A 19,584-nucleotide genomic window follows, 5' to 3' on the forward strand; every position below is an offset into this window, starting at 1 on the left:
CCAGGGGGCCCTGAACCTCTCCAGGAATCCCTTGAGATCTGCGCTTCCTTCCCAGCTCTGGGTGCCTGGATCCGCCCCCTGCTCTCCAGCCTAGCGCTGGCAGGGTCCCCTGCTCTCCAGCCTAGCGCTGGCAGGGTCCCCTGCTCTCCAGCCTAGCACTGGCTTCCTGCTGTCACCTGCAAACAGCACCCCCTGCTGGTCACACACTAGCGCAGCCTTGCCAGGGGCTCCCGGGTGGCCGGACGTGGTACTGGCTCCTAGATGCCCCTGGGGGCTGAGGCAGGGCACCGGGATGGGCTGACCGGAGCGTTATACGCTGCCCCAGTGCCACACTGCAGACAGCCTGGCGAGAGGGTGCGGTGCGGGAGGCGGGGGGAGGGGGGTGCAGCCTTCCCAAGCCCCCAGGGTAGTGAGCCCTGGGCATGGAGCCTGGCACAGGTTGGCACCTGTGACCCAAGGAAGTGAGGCAGCTGCCCCACATCCCCTGACCCTGCCATGGCATGTTGTAAAGCGGCACAGCTGGGAGCTCCCCCCGTGGCACCATTGTCCCGCCCGCGGGCTGTGCCCCTAATCCCCCAGCGCGGGCACATGGTGCCGCAGAGAAAGGAAACTGGCGAGTCAGGGACTTTCCCTATTGTGGCCCTGAGCGGCGGAGCGACCGCGGCCCAGCACTTTCCATTGTGCGGCCTGGGCGGCTGATCTCCCCATAATGGCTGATTGGAATGGACAGCCGGCCCGGCCGCCGGCCCCCCACCTGGCCCGCACCCCTGCCTGCTGACTCAGCCCTGCCTACATGTGCACACGCTGCACTTGGCCGGCCCGGCTATAAAAGGGCCTGGGTGCCCCGCAGCGCCACCCTCTCGTTTTTACCCTGCAGATCAAGTAAGTACCAGGCCCCGGCAGCCACCCCCACAGCCCCTCTGGGGTGTGCTGGGGGGCAGCGTGTGTGGCACAGCTGGCACGTTTGGATTCTGGGGGTGGAGCCTGGTTTGGGGGCCTTGCCCGTGTTCTTGGCTGCCCCTCAGCACAGGATTAGGGGAGCTGGAGGGACAGATCACCGTGAGGGCACAGCTGCCATGCACCCTAATAGCCACGCTGGGAAATCACCCAGCTGCAGCCAGGACATCCCAGTGGGGCTGCCCCAGGGTGGGCTGGGAGCTGCCCATGCCAGGGCTGCCTGGCGGTGTGGGCGGCTCTTGGGGGGGCAGCCTGAAGCCAGGGCGGGGCCCCTCGGGGAAGATGCTGGGTCACGTCTCTGCAGCAGGTCCCCAGCCATGTTGGGCTCCCGCACTATGGACCCAGCGTTGCACAACCGAGCCTGGCCTCCCCCAGCCAGAGATCCCGCCTGCCTTTGCCGAGGAACATGGCCTGGGCACAGACGGGCTGCAGGAGGATGGGCCCCTGGAGCCGAGGGGACGGGCTGCAGCAGGACGGGCCCCTGGATCCGAGGGGACGGGCTGCAGCAGGACGGGCCCCTGGAGCCGAGGGGACGGGCTGCAGCAGTGCCTAGAGAGCGGAAGGCCAGGGACACGGGGCGGGAGCAAGAGGAGCCCCTTGGGGCTGGGTGGGGAGGTGACTGGAGGGCGTCTTTCTATGGAGGGCCCCACAGCTTAATGGGGCAGAAGCTCAGCCCTTCAGGGGATCAATTTATTGAGCCATCACCCACCCCCGGCCGCACCCACCCTCCTCCAGATCCACCCTTGGGCAGCAGGAGCCTCCCTGGATGGGGGGTGGACGCCCCCTTGCTGGGCTCTGCCCTGGAGAGGGGACAATCCTGCCTTGGCGCTGGGACAGGACAGGACCCCCTGGGGCGGGGGCTGCTCTGACTCAGCCCCAGAGGCTGCAGCATGCCCTGCTGGATGGGGGGAAGGGCACTGCGGGCCCACAGCAGCCCGGCCCCGCTGTACTGCATCTGGTGGGATGGGGGGAGCGGGGCTGGGCGCTGTGGGCTCTGGGGTGAGGGTCAGGGGGTGGGGCTGGGCCGGGGCTGGCGGGGGTGGGGCAGGTCTCCCCTTTGCTGGAATGAAGTTCTCAGGTACTGTGCCCCCCCCCCCCACCTGCTCCCAGCTGGGAGGCAGGGGCCTTGCTTTCCCCGCTGGCTGAGGAAATGGATGGATTGAAATGGGAGGGGCTGAGAGCACCGGGCAGAGATGACTGGAAAATGGGTGGGCCCAGCGCAGCCTGTCTCTGGCACAGCTCTGCAGTGCTCCTCACGCCCCATCTGCAACCCCCAGCCCTGCCAGTGCCCCTCACGCCCCACCCCACCCCTTCCAGCCCCTCCCTGGGCTCCCCCCAGCCCTGCCAGTGCCCCTCACGCCCCACCCCACCCCTTCCAGCCCCTCCCTGGGCTCCCCCCAGCCCTGCCAGTGCCCCTCACGCCCCACCCCACCCCACCCCTTCCAGTCCCTGCCTGGGCTCCCCCCAGCCCTGTCAGTGCCCCTCACACCCCACCCCACCCCTTCCAGCCCCTCCCTGAGCTCCCCCCAGCCCTGCCGGTCCCCCTCCCTCCCGACTTGCAGCCCCTTCCCCCCAGCTCTGCCGGTGCCCCTCACTCCTGACCCTCATCCCCTAACTCCCCCAACCCTGCAAGTGTCCCTCACGCCCCACCCTAGACCCTGCCAGCCCAGCCCCGGGCTCCCCTCCACCCCCAAAGTTCCTCCATCCCAGCCCTCTGCACCACTGTTCCTCCTGGGAGCAGACTCCTGGGGTAGGTGGAGCCCCAGCCGAGACCCCTGCCCTGCCTTGGCTGGAGTCGTGTGGCTGAAGGGGCCAAGCCCACCCAAGTGGGCCAGGGCAGGGGTCAGATGTGGCTGAGCTGGGCCTTGTCTCTGCAGCCGGAGACTACCCTATGACCAGCCCACCCATGGAGGCCCTGGGCCAGTTCAAGCTGACGGTCTGGGAGGAGGAGAATTTCCAGGGCAAGCGCAGCGAGTTCTTGCTGGAGTGCCCCAGCATCATGGAGCGTGGCTTCCGCAAGATCCGCTCCATCAAGGTGGAGAACGGCCCGTAAGTGCCCTGGCCCCGGCCCCACCCACCTGCGACCCCCAGTGCTGGCAGCTTCACAGCTCGGCACGTCCTTCGCGGCTCCCTTCTGCGCGGCCGCTGTACGCGGGGCAGCTCCACAGCACAACCAGAACACCAGCCCAGGGCCACAGCACAGACTGGGCAGGCAGGACACCTGGATCCTATCCCCACCTCTGCCACAGACTTGCCAGGTGACCTTGGTCACATCACTTCCCTGTGCTGTGACTCGGTTTCTCCCGCTGTGAGAGGGGGAGAATGAGGGCAAGGCTGAGGCAGCACAGGGCTAGAGACGGACTCGCTCCCCTCAGGCCATGCTGAGGGCAATGGGCAGCTGATGTGTCCAGGCTGGGAGCAGCCGGTAGCGATGGTGCCATGCAGGCTCCGATGAGATATTTCCAGCCCGTTCTGCAGCCCATCAGCAGAGGCTGGGGTCCTGCCCTGCCCTCTGCCCCGGGGGCTTTACCAGCCCTGCTTTCCAGGGTGCATCCTGCAGACACGCTGCTGACACCGCCCCTTTCCCGCAGCTGGGTGGGCTTTGAGTACCCGGAGTACCAGGGGCAGCAGTTCATCCTGGAGAAGGGCGACTACCCCCGCTGGGAGGCCTGGAGCGGAAACAGCGGCTACCGAACCGAGCACCTGCTGTCATTCCGGCCCATCAAGTGTGCCGTGAGTCGCCCTCGCCTTCCACGCGCAGCCCCGGGCCGGCCCGTCTCCTCCCTCGCTGGCCCAGGGCCAAGGAGACGTGGAAATCTCACGTCACGGATGTGTTGAGCAGGGATGGACAGAGGAGGTGCATGGAGGAGGGGGAGGAAAAGAGAGACTATGAGATTGCATAGACAGATGGACAGATAGATGGAAATGTGTGGGGACAGAGTGATAGGGGGTGAGAAGAGATAGACAGACAGATAGATGGGCATGTATGGAGATAGATAGGTAGACAGGTGGGGGGTGGGGTATAAGATGGACAGAGGTAGCTAGAAGTGCATGGGGGTAGATAGATAAACAGATGGGATGCATGGGGATAGATAAAGGGACAGACAGACAGATAGGGAGTGCATGGGGGTAGATAGGTGGACAGACAGACAGATGGGGTGCATGGGGATAGACAGAGGGATAGAGAGACAAGTAGCTAGGAGTGCATGGGGGTAGATAGGTGGACAGGCAGACAGATGGGGTGCATGGAGATAGATAGATGGACAGGCAGACAGATAGGGTGCGTGGGGATAGATAGATGGACAGACAGACAGATAGGGGTGCATGGGGATAGATAGATGGACAGCGAGACAGATGGGGTGCGTGGGGGTAGATAGATGGACAGACAGACAGATAGGGGTGCATGGGGATAGATAGATGGACAGGCAGACAGATGGGGTGCGTGGGGGTAGATATATGGACAGACAGTCAGATAGGGGTGCATGGGGATAGATAGATGGACAGGCAGACAGATGGGGTGCGTGGGGGTAGATAGATGGACAGGCAGACAGATGGGGTGCGTGGGGATAGATAGATGGACAGACAGACAGATTGGGTGCATGGGGATAGATAGATGGACAGGCAGACAGATGGGGTGCATGGAGATAGATAGGTGGACAGGCAGACAGATGGGGTGCGTGGGGATAGATAGATGGACAGACAGACAGATAGGGGTGCATGGGGATAGATAGATGGACAGGGAGACAGATGGGGTGTGTGGGGGTAGATAGATGGACAGACAGACAGATGGGGTGCGTGGGGATAGATAGATGGACAGACAGACAGATAGGGGTGCATGGGGATAGATAGATGGACAGGCAGACAGATGGGGTGCGTGGGGGTAGATAGATGGACAGGCAGACAGATGGGGTGCGTGGGGGTAGATAGATGGACAGACAGACAGATGGGGTGCATGGGGATAGATAGATGGACGGGCAGACAGATGGGGTGCATGGGGATAGATAGATGGACGGGCAGACAGATGGGGTGCGCGGGGGTAGATAGATGGACAGGCAGACAGATGGGGTGCATGGGGATAGATAGATGGACAGGCAGACAGATGGGGTGCGCGGGGGTAGATAGATGGACAGGCAGACAGATGGGGTGCATGGGGATAGATAGATGGACAGGCAGACAGATGGGGTGCGCGGGGGTAGATAGATGGACAGGCAGACAGATGGGGTGCATGGGGATAGATAGATGGACAGGCAGACAGATGGGGTGCGTGGGGGTAGATAGATGGACAGGCAGACAGACAGACAGCTATGGTAACTCCATCCCTGCCTTTTCCGGACAGTCGTACACTGCGCAAGTTACAACCCCAGCTCTGACCCTTCTCACAAACCGGATGGATTTTGTGATTCTGAACAAATCCGGGCAGGCGGCGCCCGGTGGCAAAGGGGCATCTGGCCTAGGGGTTGTTCTGTCCTTCGTGCCGGACATTCCCAGCCGGGCCTCGGCTCTCCCCCACCAGGCTGCGGCCCTATCGCTCCATCAGCAGCGTCGCTGGGGCTTTAAACGCTGGCACGTCCCCTGGCTCCGGCCCCGCGTCCCGCCCCAGTTTTAATAACCGCCAGGCAGATATGCTCCGGCTTTAATAAAGGGGCTGCGATAAGATCACTGCTCGCTGGCAGGGCTGCGCGGCGGGGGAGAACGCGGGGGGGACACACCACATCTAGTGCGGGGGCCTCAAGATTAACCCCTTAGTGCCTGCCGGTCTGCCAGCCAGCGGCACCCAGGCACGGGCCATGCACCAGCCCTGGCTCTGTGCCCACGCTGTCTGCATCCCCCCACGGCTCGCAGGCCTCGGGAAGCTCCGCGAGCCGAGTGGAGACAGCGAGTGTGTTGGCACCGAGACTGTTTTGGCCCTCTCGCCCCGGCTCATGGGGTGCCTCACATCCCCTGGAGTGAGACAGGGACATGAGCAGCCTGGCCACAGCCCTCCAGCCTGGGCCCCATGCCAGGGTCGCCCTGCAGCTCTGGCCCCCGCTGCCCGTGGGCTCCGGTGGAGAGGAGTGGGAGGAGCAGGCCCTGAGGGCCAGAGGCGTTCGCTGGAGAAGAAAGGGGTTTGCAGGGCTGGCCTGGTGGGCCCTGCCCTGGGCTGGGACCGGGGAAGTGGGTTCGAGTCCCAGCCTGCCCTGTGTGACCCTGGGCATCTCAGCCCCCGGCTTCATCCTCCTCATCTCCATCGCTGGGGCAGAGGCTGGCTCGTGCCGGGTCTGTTCAGTGCCAGGCGCCCTTTGCTGGTTCCTGGACCAGCCCGGCAGCCCTTGGCACCATTTGTCCCCACACTGGGAGCCGGTGTAGCACATCTCCCACCAAGGCAGCGAGTTCCAGCTGAAGGTGCTTGGGGCATCAGTCCTCCCCTCTTCCCCCAGGGCACCCCGCTGACTGAGTGGGGTACGGCTGCCTTGCCACAGGGGTGCCAGGTGGGCAGCAGGCCCAGAGGGGGGTGCGCCCCTTCATCCAAACAGCAGGGGCCGTGCACAGAGCAGCACTGGGGAGAGGGGCTGGGTGCAGAGAGAAGAGGGGGCGAGTGGGCCTGCTGACCGGCCTCTTCCCTGCACAGAACCACAGCGACAGCAAAGTCACCCTCTACGAGGCGGAGAACTTCCAGGGGCGCAAGTTTGAGCTGAGCGACGACTTCCCCTCGCTGCAGGCCATGGGCTGGGGCAGCAAAGAGGTGGCTTCTATCAAGGTGAACTCAGGAGCGTAAGTGACAGACGGTTCCCTGCTCTGTTCACCCCTCTGGGGCACCTGGCACTGGCGGCAGACGGGACCCTGGGCGAGATGGACCCCGGCTATGTCTCCGCAGGCCCTTGGCAGGGTCTTATGTTCCAAGCAGCCTCCCGCCATGGGCTGAGTGACCCGGGACAGCCAGAGCCTGGCTCAGCCCTCCCAACTTCCACCAGGGCCACTGGCCATCCAGGGCATATTGCTCCCAGCTGGCTCAGGCCCTAAAGCTCAGTGGAGTCCTCATGCACCATCCTGTGCACTAGTCCAGTCCCTGTGCACTGGGCCTTGTGCACCATCCTGGTCCCTATGCCCTATCCTTGTCCCTATATACTAGGCCCTGTGCACCAGTCCAGCCCCTATGCACTAGTAGGCCCTGTGCACCATCCCAGTCCCTATGCATTAGTCCCTATGCACTGTCCTGGTCCCTATATACTAGTCCCCGTGCATCATCCCATTCCCTGCTCACTAGGCCCTGTGCACCAGTCCAGCCCCTATGCACTAGTAGGCCCTGTGCACCATCCCAGTCCCTATGCATTAGTCCCTATGCACTGTCCTGGTCCCTATATACTAGTCCCTGTGCATCATCCCATTCCCTGCTCACTAGGCCCTGTGCACCAGTCCAGCCCCTGTGCACCAGCTCCATCTCTGAGCTGTGCTGTGAGGCTCTGGCTGAGGCTTGCACTGGGAGGGGGGTGGGGGAGAGGCCAAGCGTTCGGGGGAGGAAGGGCCCCTGCATTCGGGGGAGGCCCACAGAGGCTCAGGGGAGGGCGCATGTTTCTGTCAAACCCGAAGGGAGGGAGCCAACCGGATCCCCCAGGAGGGTGGGGAGAGCATCCCGGTGCCCTGCAGCGGGACCCCACCGGCTCCGGAGGGGCTGTCCCAGAGCGCGCCGGGCCAGGGGCTGACGGTGGTGGTGCTGTGCCCTGCAGGTGGGTGGCATACCAGTATCCGGGGTACCGCGGCTACCAGTACGTGCTGGAGCGGGACAAGCAGAACGGCGAGTTTAAGAAGTACACGGAGTACAGCACGCAGGCCCACACCAACCAGGTCCAGTCCATCCGCCGGGTCCAGCACTGAGCACCCCGGGCCCTGCCGCGCCCGCTCGCCCGCCCTGGGGACCGGCGGGTGAGAGCCCCGCGCCCGCTCGAGAATAAAGGCGTCTCGCAACCAGGCTCGGCCGCTCGTTCTGTCTGCGCCGTGGGGCAGCGACCCCCCTCCCCCCCCACACACACTGCTGGGCGCCCCCTGCTGGCTCCACAGAGTGCCTGCCTACACTCGGGCCGGGGCAGGCGGCTGGAGCGAAAGGAGCTGTCCCTTCCTCTCGCGGGACCCCAACTGGTCCCTGGCGCTGGGGCTCGCGGGGAGGGAGCCCAGAGATGGGGGCGGGTGTCTGGAGAAAGGGAAAGTGAGGAGGAGGCAGAAATTGCGCCCCTCTCTAGAGCTTCAGGCCTGCAGGGGCCATTGCATTGCCGAGTCTGACTTGGGCCAGGGGCTGCGTTTCCGTCCCGGGGCAGGGCCCAAAGTCCCTGAAAAGAGGGGTCACCCTGGAGTACGTGCTGACCTGAACCCAGGGCACAGCCAGCCACGCCCGCCTTGCCCAGGGCCTAAGAGCAGGGCGTGATTTTCAGCCCTCGGCGCCTCGTGCGACTGAGCGTGCAATGAGCACTGGCTTTGCACACGCGCGCAGGCAGCTGCACAGAGGCACACGCACGGTGATGTGCAAGGGCCGGAAGCTGCAATCAGCTGCGACCCGCGTTGATCCGTGATCCTTCCGGTCACCGGATCCCCACCCCCCAGGATGTACGAGGGGCACGTGACCTCAGTGCTCCCCTCGCAAATCAATCCGCCTCCACTTTCCCTCCCGCCCACGCCAATTTGTCTTCATCCCACGCAGACCTGATTGCCAATTAGTGCCACAGCTCGGCAGCCACTTCGCCCCCCAGGGTTACCATTGTGCTCCATCCAGTAAACGTCACCACGGCCACGACAAAGCCCCCCTTCTCCAGAAACCCCCTGCTCTAACGGAGAATCCCCTTCGCTGTTGGCAGTATAGAGTCTGACACATGGTGGAGCCGTTCTCAGCGCGGCCAGCAGGGGGTACTGCCCGGATCATTTCACCAGTAACAGCAAAAGCGAGAGTCCTACACTGCCCACAGCCAGCCGGGTGCCCCTCCGCTGGGGTCCTTGTCCCTTGTGGGGGGCCGGTAGGGGCAGGCAGGAGGAAGGTGCTGACAGGAGGGTGGCCACTGGAAGGTGGGGGTCAGGGGATCCTCCCACCTGGACACGCGGTGCCTCTGAACTCGCCTGGATGGTCATTTCTTAGCGCAGCACAAGTCCTCGTGCGCCGGGGTTTGCGCAGCGCCTTGCGCACGGGCCAGGCCTGTCACAGCAGAAGAGGGAGGGGACTGTCCACAGCCCAGGGGGAGGGGGAGTCAGGGTCCAGGGAGCTGCAGCAGAAAGGCGGCCGGTGCTAGAGGATGGCTGGGGGGACTGGGGGGGAGAGCCGGGCAGCGCAGCTGAAGCAAGCCACTGGCTACAGAAGTGGATGGGAAGGCGGCAGGGCAGCGGGCGGAGGAGGGGCAGAGCGAGGCCAGTGGACCCGAGGGGGGAGGCTAGAGAAAGCATGGCAGGGGCTGGAGTTTCTTTGCACACGTGGGGCGGGCCGGGGCGCCCACAGGATCCAGCCAATGCCGGTCGCCAGCCTGGGGATTTCCCACCGGCCGGGCGGGCCGTGTCTCTGGGCTCACTCACAGTCCCAGGCGTTTCGCCGCAGCCGGGCAGGGGAGGCCTCACGTCCCCTGGCCAGGATCCCCACGGTCCCCTGACTCCCGGGCCTGGAGCTTGAAGGAAAACAAATCGCGTGAGATGTGGAGACACGCGGGGGCGGTGCCCCATGGACACCGGACACAGCCCCTGCCTGCGGCATCCAGTGACAGCACCGGCTGGGGTCAGCAGCAGGGCCCTGCCTGGCATGGACGGGGCAGCTGGACCGGCCTGCGGGTGGGGGTGGCCAAGGGCCCCGGGCACTGGCACACCTGTCCCTTGGCACCAGCGCTGGGCAGGCTGAGAGAGGCAGGGCAGTGTGCCCGGGGTGGCATGGAGGGGGAATAACCCGCACAGAGGCAGTTAACGGCCATATGAACGGAGGGGGGCAGTTGGGAGGCACTTAGGGGTTATTCATTGGGGGCAGTTAGGGGTGATGGTGTAGTTGGGGAAGTTAGGGGTAATGGGGCCAGTGGGGGAAGTTGGAGGTGATTGGTTGGGGGCAGTTAGGGGTTATTCATGGGCCAGTTGGGGTGAGTTTGGGGGTGACTTGTGGGGCGCAGTTGGGGTGACAGGGGCAGTTAGGGTTATGAGGCAGTTAAGGGTGACGCAGGCATGTGGGGCTGTTAAGGGCGATGGGGTAGTTGGGGGATGGGAAACAGTTGGGGCAGTTAGGGGTATTGGAGGCAGTTGGGAAAGTTGGGGGTGATTCATTGGGGCAGTTGGGTTAATGGGGGCAGTTGGAGGCAGATAAGAGTGATCGTGGGGCCAGTCCCTCCCTGGGACTCTAGGGGCGGGGGGGGGGGGGGCGGGTTACCGGACATTTCGTGCGGGGCGCAGCCCGGCTCCCCGGGCAGACCCTGGCCAGCAGGCGGAGCAGGGTCCCTTCCCCCACACACGGGTCCGGGGGCATCCCCCAGCCCGCGCCTGAGCGCCCTGGTCCGGCTCTGCGCGCCAGGCCCGGCTGTCCCGGCCACGCTGTCACATCCGCACTGGGATCCGGCCGCGGGCTGGCCGGGCTCCGCCTCCCCCGGCCCGCCCGGTAGCAGAGGGGCGGGCCCCCAGCTGTCAGGCCCAGCGGGGAAAGACCGGATCGGGGCCCCCATCTGGATCTTCTTCGGGGTCCTTTCATCGCGGAGACGCCCCGTGGGAGGCCGGGGGGGCGCCTGCCCCCCCCCAGGTGCCCGGGCGGTGCCCCCCGAGTCTGCCCACGCGACTCCGGTCAGGGCTCGCAGCGGGCCCCTTGCCCTCTCTGGCCCAGCGGCACGGGCGGGGCAGAGGAGGGGGCGCGGCTCCGGGCGGGGAGGTCGGGGGCTGGGACACAGCCCGGGCGCTGCTCCGGGGATCCGTGAGCTCACGTTGGGTTTCCCCCTGGCTCTGGCGCGGCTTCGGCCCGGGGAAGGTCCCGGCCTCTCTGCGCCAGGTCCTCCGTCTGCCCCTCGGCGCAGGGAGGCCAGAGAAGGGCCAGTCCCTGGAGGGGAAGGGCTTTGCTAGGCGCAGAGCCCCAGAGCTAGCCAGGAACCAGACCCTGCCGGTTCCCAGCGGAGTTGGGCGCCTGTGAGGATCGGGGCCTCCCTGTTCCAGTGCTGCCCCCAATCCCATGGCCCGGAGATCCCGGGATCTAAAATTAGCCTGTGACACCCTTTGTCCCTTCCCCACCTCGCTCCCTGCCCCCTTGGATGAAAACACCCCCGAGCCAGCCCCCCACCCCTCCTGCCCCCCTCAGCTGCTGGCTGTGTCCGGCTCCCCAGCCCCTCTCCCAGCTGCCGGCTATGCCCGGCTCCCCAGCCCCTCTCCCAGCTGCCGGCTGTGCCCGGCTCCCCAGCCCCTCTCCCAGCTGCCGGCTATGCCCGGCTCCCCAGCCCCTCTCCCAGCTGCCGGCTGTGCCCGGCTCCCCACGCCCCCCCCCCCAGCTGCCGGCTGTGCCCGGCTCCCCACGCCCCCCCCCCCCAGCTGCCGGCTATGCCCGGCTCCCCCCCCCCCCCAGCTGCCGGCTATGCCCGGCTCCCCACGCCCCCCCCCCCCAGCTGCCGGCTGGGCCCGGCTCCCCACGCCCCCCCCCCCCCAGCTGCCGGCTATGCCCGGCTCCCCACGCCCCCCCCCCCCAGCTGCCGGCTGTGCCCGGCTCCCCACGCCCCGCACACCCTGCCCCCACGGCTCCTAGGAGGAAGTGCCTCTCCCCTTCCACAAACACATTCCGGCGCGGCCCACCCTGCCCGGGCAGGTAGCGCACCTGAGCTGCCCGCGCCCGGCCAGGGACACGTCAGCCTCCGGCTCCCTTGTGCCTCTGGCCGGGCTCGGCTGGGCTCCCGCCCTGCTCCCCGGGGCGCAGCGGGTTCGGACGCGCCCCAGGACGCCCAGCCGGGCGAGGAGGGCTGAGGACTCTCTGGGTGCCGGCTGGGCTCCTGACCCTGCTGCTCAGGCCAGAAACTTCCCTGCTGGGGCGGGGCTGTGTGTGGGGGAAGGGGAGCGGGGGGGGGGGGCGAGCACCAGATGCAGGGTGGGGGCGGGGCTGGGGATTGTGGGGGGCTGTGGGTGGGGGGCTGGCACCAGCTTCACGGTGGGGGCGGGGTTGTGAGTTGTGTGGAGCTGTGGGGTGGAGGAGTTGGGGGGGGGGAACGGGAGCTGGCACCACATGACCTATCAACTTTTTTTCTTTTCTCCCGGCGCTGGTTCCCTGCTCCGGACAGGGACGGACTGGGCTGCGATGGGCGGCGCGGGCCGAATCACCCCCACCCCCATCTTCATCCGCTGCTTTCCCAGCCCCGGGCTCCACACCCCCCGGCTCTGCCAATGCCCCCCGCGCCGCCCCCATCCAGCCCCGGGCTCCACCCCCCCCCCCAGCTCTGCCAATACCCCCCGCGCCGCCCCCATCCAGCCCCGGGCTCCACCCCGCCCCCCCCAGCTCTGCCAATACCCCCCGCGCCGCCCCCATCCAGCCCCGGGTTCCACACCCCCCGGCTCTGCCAATACCCCCCGCGCCGCCCCGATCCAGCCCCGGGCTCCACACCCCCCGGCTCTGCCAATGCCCCCCGCGCCGCCCCCATCCAGCCCCGGGTTCCACACCCCCCGGCTCTGCCAATACCCCCCGCGCCGCCCCCATCCAGCCCCGGGCTCCACACCCCCCGGCTCTGCCAATACCCCCCGCGCCGCCCCCATCCAGCCCCGGGCTCCACCCCCCAGCTCTGCCAATACCCCCCGCGCCGCCCCCATCCAGCCCCGGGCTCCACACCCCCCCCCCAGCTCTGCCAATACCCCCCGCGCCGCCCCCATCCAGCCCCGGGCTCCACCCCGCCCCCCCAAGCTCTGCCAATACCCCCCGCGCCGCCCCCATCCAGCCCCGGGTTCCACACCCCCCGGCTCTGCCAATACCCCCCGCGCCGCCCCCATCCAGCCCCGGGCTCCACACCCCCCGGCTCTGCCAATACCCCCCGCGCCGCCCCCATCCAGCCCCGGGCTCCACACCCCCCGGCTCTGCCAATGCCCCCCGCGCCGCCCCCATCCAGCCCCGGGCTCCACACCCCCCAGCTCTGCCAATACCCCCCGCGCCGCCCCCATCCAGCCCCGGGCTCCACACCCCCCCCCCCCAGCTCTGCCAATACCCCCCGCGCCGCCCCCATCCAGCCCCGGGCTCCACCCCGCCCCCCCAAGCTCTGCCAATACCCCCCGCGCCGCCCCCATCCAGCCCCGGGCTCCACCCCGCCCCCCCAAGCTCTGCCAATACCCCCCGCGCCGCCCCCATCCAGCCCCGGGCTCCACCCCCCCCAGCTCTGCCAATACCCCCCGCGCCGCCCCCATCCAGCCCCGGGCTCCACCCCGCCCCCCCAAGCTCTGCCAATACTCCCCGCGCCGCCCCCATCCAGCCCCGGGCTCCACACCCCCCGGCTCTGCCAATACCCCCCGCGCCGCCCCCATCCAGCCCCGGGCTCCACACCCCCCGGCTCTGCCAATGCCCCCCGCGCCGCCCCCATCCAGCCCCGGGCTCCACACCCCCCGGCTCTGCCAATGCCCCCCGCGCCGCCCCCATCCAGCCCCGGGCTCCACACCCCCCAGCTCTGCCAATACCCCCCGCGCCGCCCCCATCCAGCCCCGGGCTCCACACCCCCCCCCCAGCTCTGCCAATACCCCCCGCGCCGCCCCCATCCAGCCCCGGGCTCCACCCCGCCCCCCCAAGCTCTGCCAATACCCCCCGCGCCGCCCCCATCCAGCCCCGGGCTCCACCCCGCCCCCCCAAGCTCTGCCAATACCCCCCGCGCCGCCCCCATCCAGCCCCGGGCTCCACCCCCCCCAGCTCTGCCAATACCCCCCGCGCCGCCCCCATCCAGCCCCGGGCTCCACCCCGCCCCCCCAAGCTCTGCCAATACTCCCCGCGCCGCCCCCATCCAGCCCCGGGCTCCACACCCCCCGGCTCTGCCAATACCCCCCGCGCCGCCCCACATCCAGCCCCGGGCTCCACTCCGCCCCCCCAAGCTCTGCCAATACCCCCTGCGCCGCCCCCATCCAGCCCCGGGCTCCACCCCGCCCCCCCAAGCTCTGCCAATACTCCCCGCGCCGCCCCCATCCAGCCCCGGGCTCCACACCCCCCGGCTCTGCCAATACCCCCCGCGCCGCCCCCATCCAGCCCCGGGCTCCACACCCCCCGGCTCTGCCAATACCCCCCGCGCCGCCCCCATCCAGCCCCGGGCTCCACACCCCCCGGCTCTGCCAATGCCCCCCGCGCCGCCCCCATCCAGCCCCGGGCTCCACACCCCCCGGCTCTGCCAATGCCCCCCGCGCCGCCCCCATCCAGCCCCGGGCTCCACACCCCCCAGCTCTGCCAATACCCCCCGCGCCGCCCCCATCCAGCCCCGGGCTCCACACCCCCCCCCCAGCTCTGCCAATACCCCCCGCGCCGCCCCCATCCAGCCCCGGGCTCCACCCCGCCCCCCCAAGCTCTGCCAATACCCCCCGCGCCGCCCCCATCCAGCCCCGGGCTCCACCCCGCCCCCCCAAGCTCTGCCAATACCCCCCGCGCCGCCCCCATCCAGCCCCGGGCTCCACCCCCCCAGCTCTGCCAATACCCCCCGCGCCGCCCCCATCCAGCCCCGGGCTCCACACCCCCCGGCTCTGCCAATACCCCCCGCGCCGCCCCCATCCAGCCCCGGGCTCCACCCCGCCCCCCCAAGCTCTGCCAATACCCCTTGCGCCGCCCCCATCCAGCCCCGGGCTCCACCCCGCCCCCCCAAGCTCTGCCAATACTCCCCGCGCCGCCCCCATCCAGCCCCGGGCTCCACACCCCCCGGCTCTGCCAATACCCCCCGCGCCGCCCCCATCCAGCCCCGGGCTCCACCCCGCCCCCCCAAGCTCTGCCAATACCCCCTGCGCCGCCCCCATCCAGCCCCGGGCTCCACCCCGCCCCCCCAAGCTCTGCCAATACTCCCCGCGCCGCCCCCATCCAGCCCCGGGCTCCACACCCCCCCGCTCTGCCAATACCCCCCGCGCCGCCCCCATCCAGCCCCGGGCTCCACACCCCCCGGCTCTGCCAATACCCCCCGCGCCGCCCCCATCCAGCCCCGGGCTCCACCCCGCCCCCCCAAGCTCTGCCAATACTCCCCGCGCCGCCCCCATCCAGCCCCGGGCTCCACACCCCCCGGCTCTGCCAATGCCCCCCGCGCCGCCCCCATCCAGCCCCGGGCTCCACCCCCCCCCCCCAGCTCTGCCAATACCCCCCGCGCCGCCCCCATCCAGCCCCGGGCTCCACCCCGCCCCCCCAAGCTCTGCCAATACCCCCCGCGCCGCCCCACATCCAGCCCCGGGCTCCACACCCCCCAGCTCTGCCAATACCCCCCGCGCCGCCCCCATCCAGCCCCGGGCTCCACCCCCCTCCCAGCTCTGCCAATACCCCCCGCGCCGCCCCACATCCAGCCCCGGGCTCCACACCCCCCAGCTCTGCCAATACCCCCCGCGCCGCCCCCATCCAGCCCCGGGCTCCACCCCCCCCCCCAGCTCTGCCAATACCCCCGCGCCGCCCCACATCCAGCCCCGGGCTCCACACCCCCCAGCTCTGCCAATACCCCCCGCGCCGCCCCACATCCAGCCCCGGGCTCCACCCCCCCCAGCTCTGCCAATACCCCCCGCGCCGCCCCCATCCAGCCCCGGGCTCCACCCCCCCCCCCAGCTCTGCCAATACCCCCCGCGCCGCCCCACATCCAGCCCCGGGCTCCACACCCCCCAGCTCTGCCAATACCCCCCGCGCCGCCCCCATCCAGCCCCGGGCTCCACACCCCCCAGCTCTGCCAATACCCCCCGCGCCGCCCCACATCCAGCCCCGGGCTCCACCCCCCCCAGCTCTGCCAATACCCCCCGCGCCGCCCCCATCCAGCCCCGGGCTCCACCCCCCCCCAGCTCTGCCAATACCCCCCGCGCCGCCCCACATCCAGCCCCGGGCTGCCCCCCGGCACCATCCGAGCCCTGCGATACCCTCAGGCCCATCCCGCCACCTCAGCTGCGCCTCCCCCGGAGCTCGGCCCAGCCTTCGCACCTCGTGCCTGCGGCAGCCCCAGGCCCCGGTCTGTGGGGAGCCCGCCGGAGGCGGCCGAGGGCGGGACCCGAGTCTGGGCACAGTAGATCCGCCCGGCTCATCTCTGCCCGGGACCCCCCCCCCCCCCCCGGCTCCTCTCCCCTTTGCTGCCCACCCGGGCCCGCACGCCCCGCAGAGCCGGAGCTGCGCTTTGCCCTGACTGGGCGCAGGCGCGGGGCCCGGGAGAGTTGGGCTCCCCGCGCGTGCCTTGGGGATGCAGTTGTGGGCGCGGGCTGCTCCGCGGTCGGCTGGCCCGGGGCCCCTCGCCCTTGCCGTCTCCCGATGTGCCAGGCGGTGGCGGGGAAGAAAGAAGGAACAGCTCGGCCAGGGGCGGCTCCTCCGGTTCTCCACGAGCTGGACCCCAGCCTGGCCCAGACACCGGCCCAGGAGCTGCCCGGCTCTCCTCGGACCGCATCCCCCTCCGGCCCCTCCGCGTGCCGGGCTTGTTTTCAGTTGCCTGCGGTTGGTTAGCAAGACTCAGGCAGCTAAAGCAAGTCTGGGGCGCGTGGGGAGACCTGCTGGCCCCCTGCCTGAACAGAAAGAGCCAGGAGGGAGGACGGTGGGGGGAGGGGGGGAAAGGGAGGAGGCCAAAGGCTCTCTGCTCCCCAGTGCCCTGTCGGAGTCAGCGCTGCCCCTCCCCACATGCACAGCCAGCCACTGGAGCTGCGCGGGGATGAGGTTCTGCGCGCTTACCTTAGGTGTTGTGGCCGGGAGTGGGAAAGATATCCCATCCTTTCTGGCGGGAGGGTACAGCTCGGAGCTGTATTACCTCCTGAACCCCCTTGCCCTCCTTGATATGTATTTGCAGTTACATTATCCATCCACTAGAGGGCTCTGTATGCTGTACATCGGGCTAGAGTGGATGTCGTCCCTGGTAAACAATGGTGACAAAGCTGGAATTCAAGCTCTGTAGAAGTCTGTTTATTTGTGCCTACAATTTACAGCTGTTTTCTTTAATAAATGCCTCTTTTAAGAAAGACTGTGACTCCATGTGGAAGAGGAGGGGAGAAAAGAAGTGGGATATCTGGATTTTTACCTCTAGGAGACTGGTCAGGGAATGGGATATGGGCCTTTTACCCCTAGAATACTGGTCTGAATCTAGTCCAGTGACTGAGCTCGGGCACTACACACAAATGAAACTGCTTTTATGGACAGGGATAATTGCAACAATGAATCATTCAAATCAGGGTAGCAAAGAACTGGACACAGCTTTGTTTAACTCATGTGCATGATCTTTAACAGCCCAGACTTCTTCCTTTCCATCTACTGAGGTGCTATCGGAACTGTAAACACAGGGAGCGAACAGAACAGGGAATCCTCACTAGCAGTTTTTGAAACCTGTTAAAGTCCTGGCCTTCACCACACCCTCTGGCGAGGAGTTCCACAGGTTGACTGTGCGCTGCCTGAAGAAAAACTTCCTTTGGTGTTTTTAAACGTGCTGCCTGGTCATTTCATTTCGTTTGGTGCTCTCTGGTTCTTGTGTGAGGGAACAAGTCCATCACTTTTCCTCAGCCACAGAGTAAGGGCACTAGGAGCAGGCCAGGGAGTCTCAGGCCAGACGAACTTTCATGAGCTTTGCTTGGCTGCTTGGGGCAGAGCAACGGACGAGGCCCAGACACCAAGAGGGATGGGCTGGGTGGGTGTGTGACCCAGGTCGGTGCAAGGCCGGTCCGGACGGGCAGAGACAGGGCAGGGAACCCTAAAATAGCAGGAGCCAGATGAATGAGCCAATAGGAACCTGCTGGGGCCGGGTTCATTGCGGTGTCCAGCAACACAGTGATGGGTAGCGGCGAGAAACCCGGGATCTCCCCCAGCCAAGGCTGCCTCCGCCCCGTGCCCAGCATAGGCCGTGCCTGGGGGGGGGGGGGGCATGGCTGGGGCGATCCTGTGCCAGGCTAATGCGTGGCACTGCAGGTCCCTTAGCAGGCCAGGGCACAGCCGGGACCGCGGGCTGCCCGGAGGCAGGTTGGCCACAACCCCTCAGCCCTCGGCCCCTGGGTTGGGTGCTGCGAGGAGCTGGGAGGGCCCCTGGCGTCCCGTCCTGCTGTGGCAGGCAGCTCTTTCCCGGGCCTGGCTGGGCCTTGGGCTGTGCCAGGTCTCGGGAGCAGGGCAGTGGGGGGCAGGAGTGATCCCGAGGCGGAGTAGGAGCGGAGGAGGGGTGTGATGGGGAGCAGGAACGGGAAGGGAGGAGTGTGAGGATGAGAGAAGATGGGCAGGCGGAGGGGACGAGTGTGACACGGAGGTAAGTGTGTCAAGGTAGGGGAGCGGGCGGGGTGAGTGTGGCAGGGCAGGGTAAGTGTAACAAGATGGGGTGAGTGTGGCAGGGCGGGGTGAGTGTGACAAGATGGGGTGAGTGTGGCAGGGCGGGGTGAGTGTGACAGGGTGGGGTGAGTGTGGCAGGGCGGGGTGAGTGTGGCAAAATGGGGTGAGTGTGGCAGGGCGGGGTGAGTGTCAAAGGGCGGGGTGAGTGTGACAAGATGGGGTGAGTGTGGCAGGGGACAAGACGGGGTGAGTGTGACAGGGCGGGGTGAGTGTAACAAGATGGGGTGTGGCAAGATGGGGTGAGTGTGACAGGGCGGGGTGAGTGTGACAAGATGGGGTGAGTGTGACAGGGCGGGGTGAGTGTGACAAGATGGGGTGAGTGTGGCAGGTGACAAGACGGGGTGAGTGTGACAGGGCGGGGTGAGTGTGACAAGATGGGGTGAGTGTGACAGGGCGGGGTGAGTGTGGCAGGGCGGGGTGAGTGTGACAACATGGGGTGAGTGTGACAGGGCGGGGTGAGTGTGACAAGATGGGGTGTGGCAAGATGGGGTGAGTGTGACAGGGCGGGGTGAGTGTGACAAGATGGGGTGAGTGTGACAGGTGACAAGACGGGGTGAGTGTGACAGGGCGGGGTGAGTGTGACAAGATGGGGTGAGTGTGACAGGGCGGGGTGAGTGTGGCAGGGCGGGGTGAGTGTGACAACATGGGGTGAGTGTGACAGGGCGGGGTGAGTGTGGCAGGGCGGGGTGAGTGTAACAAGATGGGGTGTGGCAAGATGGGGTGAGTGTGACAGGGCGGGGTGAGTGTGACAAGATGGGGTGAGTGTGGCAGGTGACAAGACGGGGTGAGTGTGGCAGGTGACAAGATGGGGTGAGTGTGACAGGGCGGGGTGAGTGTGACAAGATGGGGTGAGTGTGGCAGGGCGGGGTGAGTGTGGCAGGGCGGGGCAGCCGCTGGTTGGGGTGCTCGGGGGCGGGGCTGAGCGCGGCTGAAGGGGTCCGCGAGCGGGGTCCGCGGGGTGCCTCGGGGAGCCGTGGGGAGGCGCCCCCCCCCCGCAGCTCCTGGGCTCGCAGCTGGGCCGCGGGCGGCTGTTTGCGAAGAGTTAAGGAGGCGGAAAATGCAGGAGGCGCCCGCGCCCGGCTCCATAGAAACCCGCCCGCCGCCGCGGGGGCCTGGCTGAGAGTCTGATGCGGGGCCGATAGGGGGGGCGGGGGCGGGGGCCGGAGCGGGATCGCGGCTTTAATTACGGCGCCCGCTCTGCAGAGGAA

General features: G+C 67.7%; 1 protein-coding gene across 3 annotated transcripts; it reads left to right on the forward strand.

The window, feature by feature from the left end:
• Positions 1–2,813: 2,813 nt before the first annotated feature.
• On the forward strand, positions 2,814–7,923 carry CRYBA2 (crystallin beta A2). Of its 3 annotated transcripts, none has more exons than XM_089779613.1 (4): positions 2,814–3,006; positions 3,504–3,690; positions 6,566–6,708; positions 7,662–7,923. In XM_089779613.1, exons 1-4 carry the CDS (start codon positions 2,849–2,851, stop codon positions 7,807–7,809), a joined length of 636 nt encoding a protein of 211 aa, XP_089635739.1. In that variant the 5' UTR covers positions 2,814–2,848; the 3' UTR covers positions 7,810–7,923. The 3 variants fall into 3 exon arrangements, with proteins under 3 accessions (XP_089635739.1, XP_075789054.1, XP_089635740.1); XM_075932939.2 differs by having other exon boundaries at positions 3,549–3,690; positions 7,662–7,922; XM_089779614.1 differs by having other exon boundaries at positions 6,566–6,694; positions 7,662–7,919.
• Positions 7,924–19,584: the final 11,661 nt, after the last annotated feature.

Source organism: Pelodiscus sinensis, chromosome 7 (assembly GCF_052426305.1).
Source record: "Pelodiscus sinensis isolate ZL-2025 chromosome 7, ASM5242630v1, whole genome shotgun sequence".
Taxonomy (NCBI): Eukaryota; Metazoa; Chordata; order Testudines; family Trionychidae; genus Pelodiscus; species Pelodiscus sinensis.

Bases quoted from the DNA above. Each gene is read 5' to 3' on its own strand.
- CRYBA2 (XM_089779613.1), top strand. From the start codon at position 2,849: ATGACCAGCCCACCCATGGAGGCCCTGGGCCAGTTCAAGCTGACGGTC. The intron at 3,691-6,565 runs GTGAGTCGCCCT...TTCCCTGCACAG, and splicing joins TCCGGCCCATCAAGTGTGCC to AACCACAGCGACAGCAAAGT. The intron at 6,709-7,661 runs GTAAGTGACAGA...TGTGCCCTGCAG, and splicing joins ATCAAGGTGAACTCAGGAGC to GTGGGTGGCATACCAGTATC.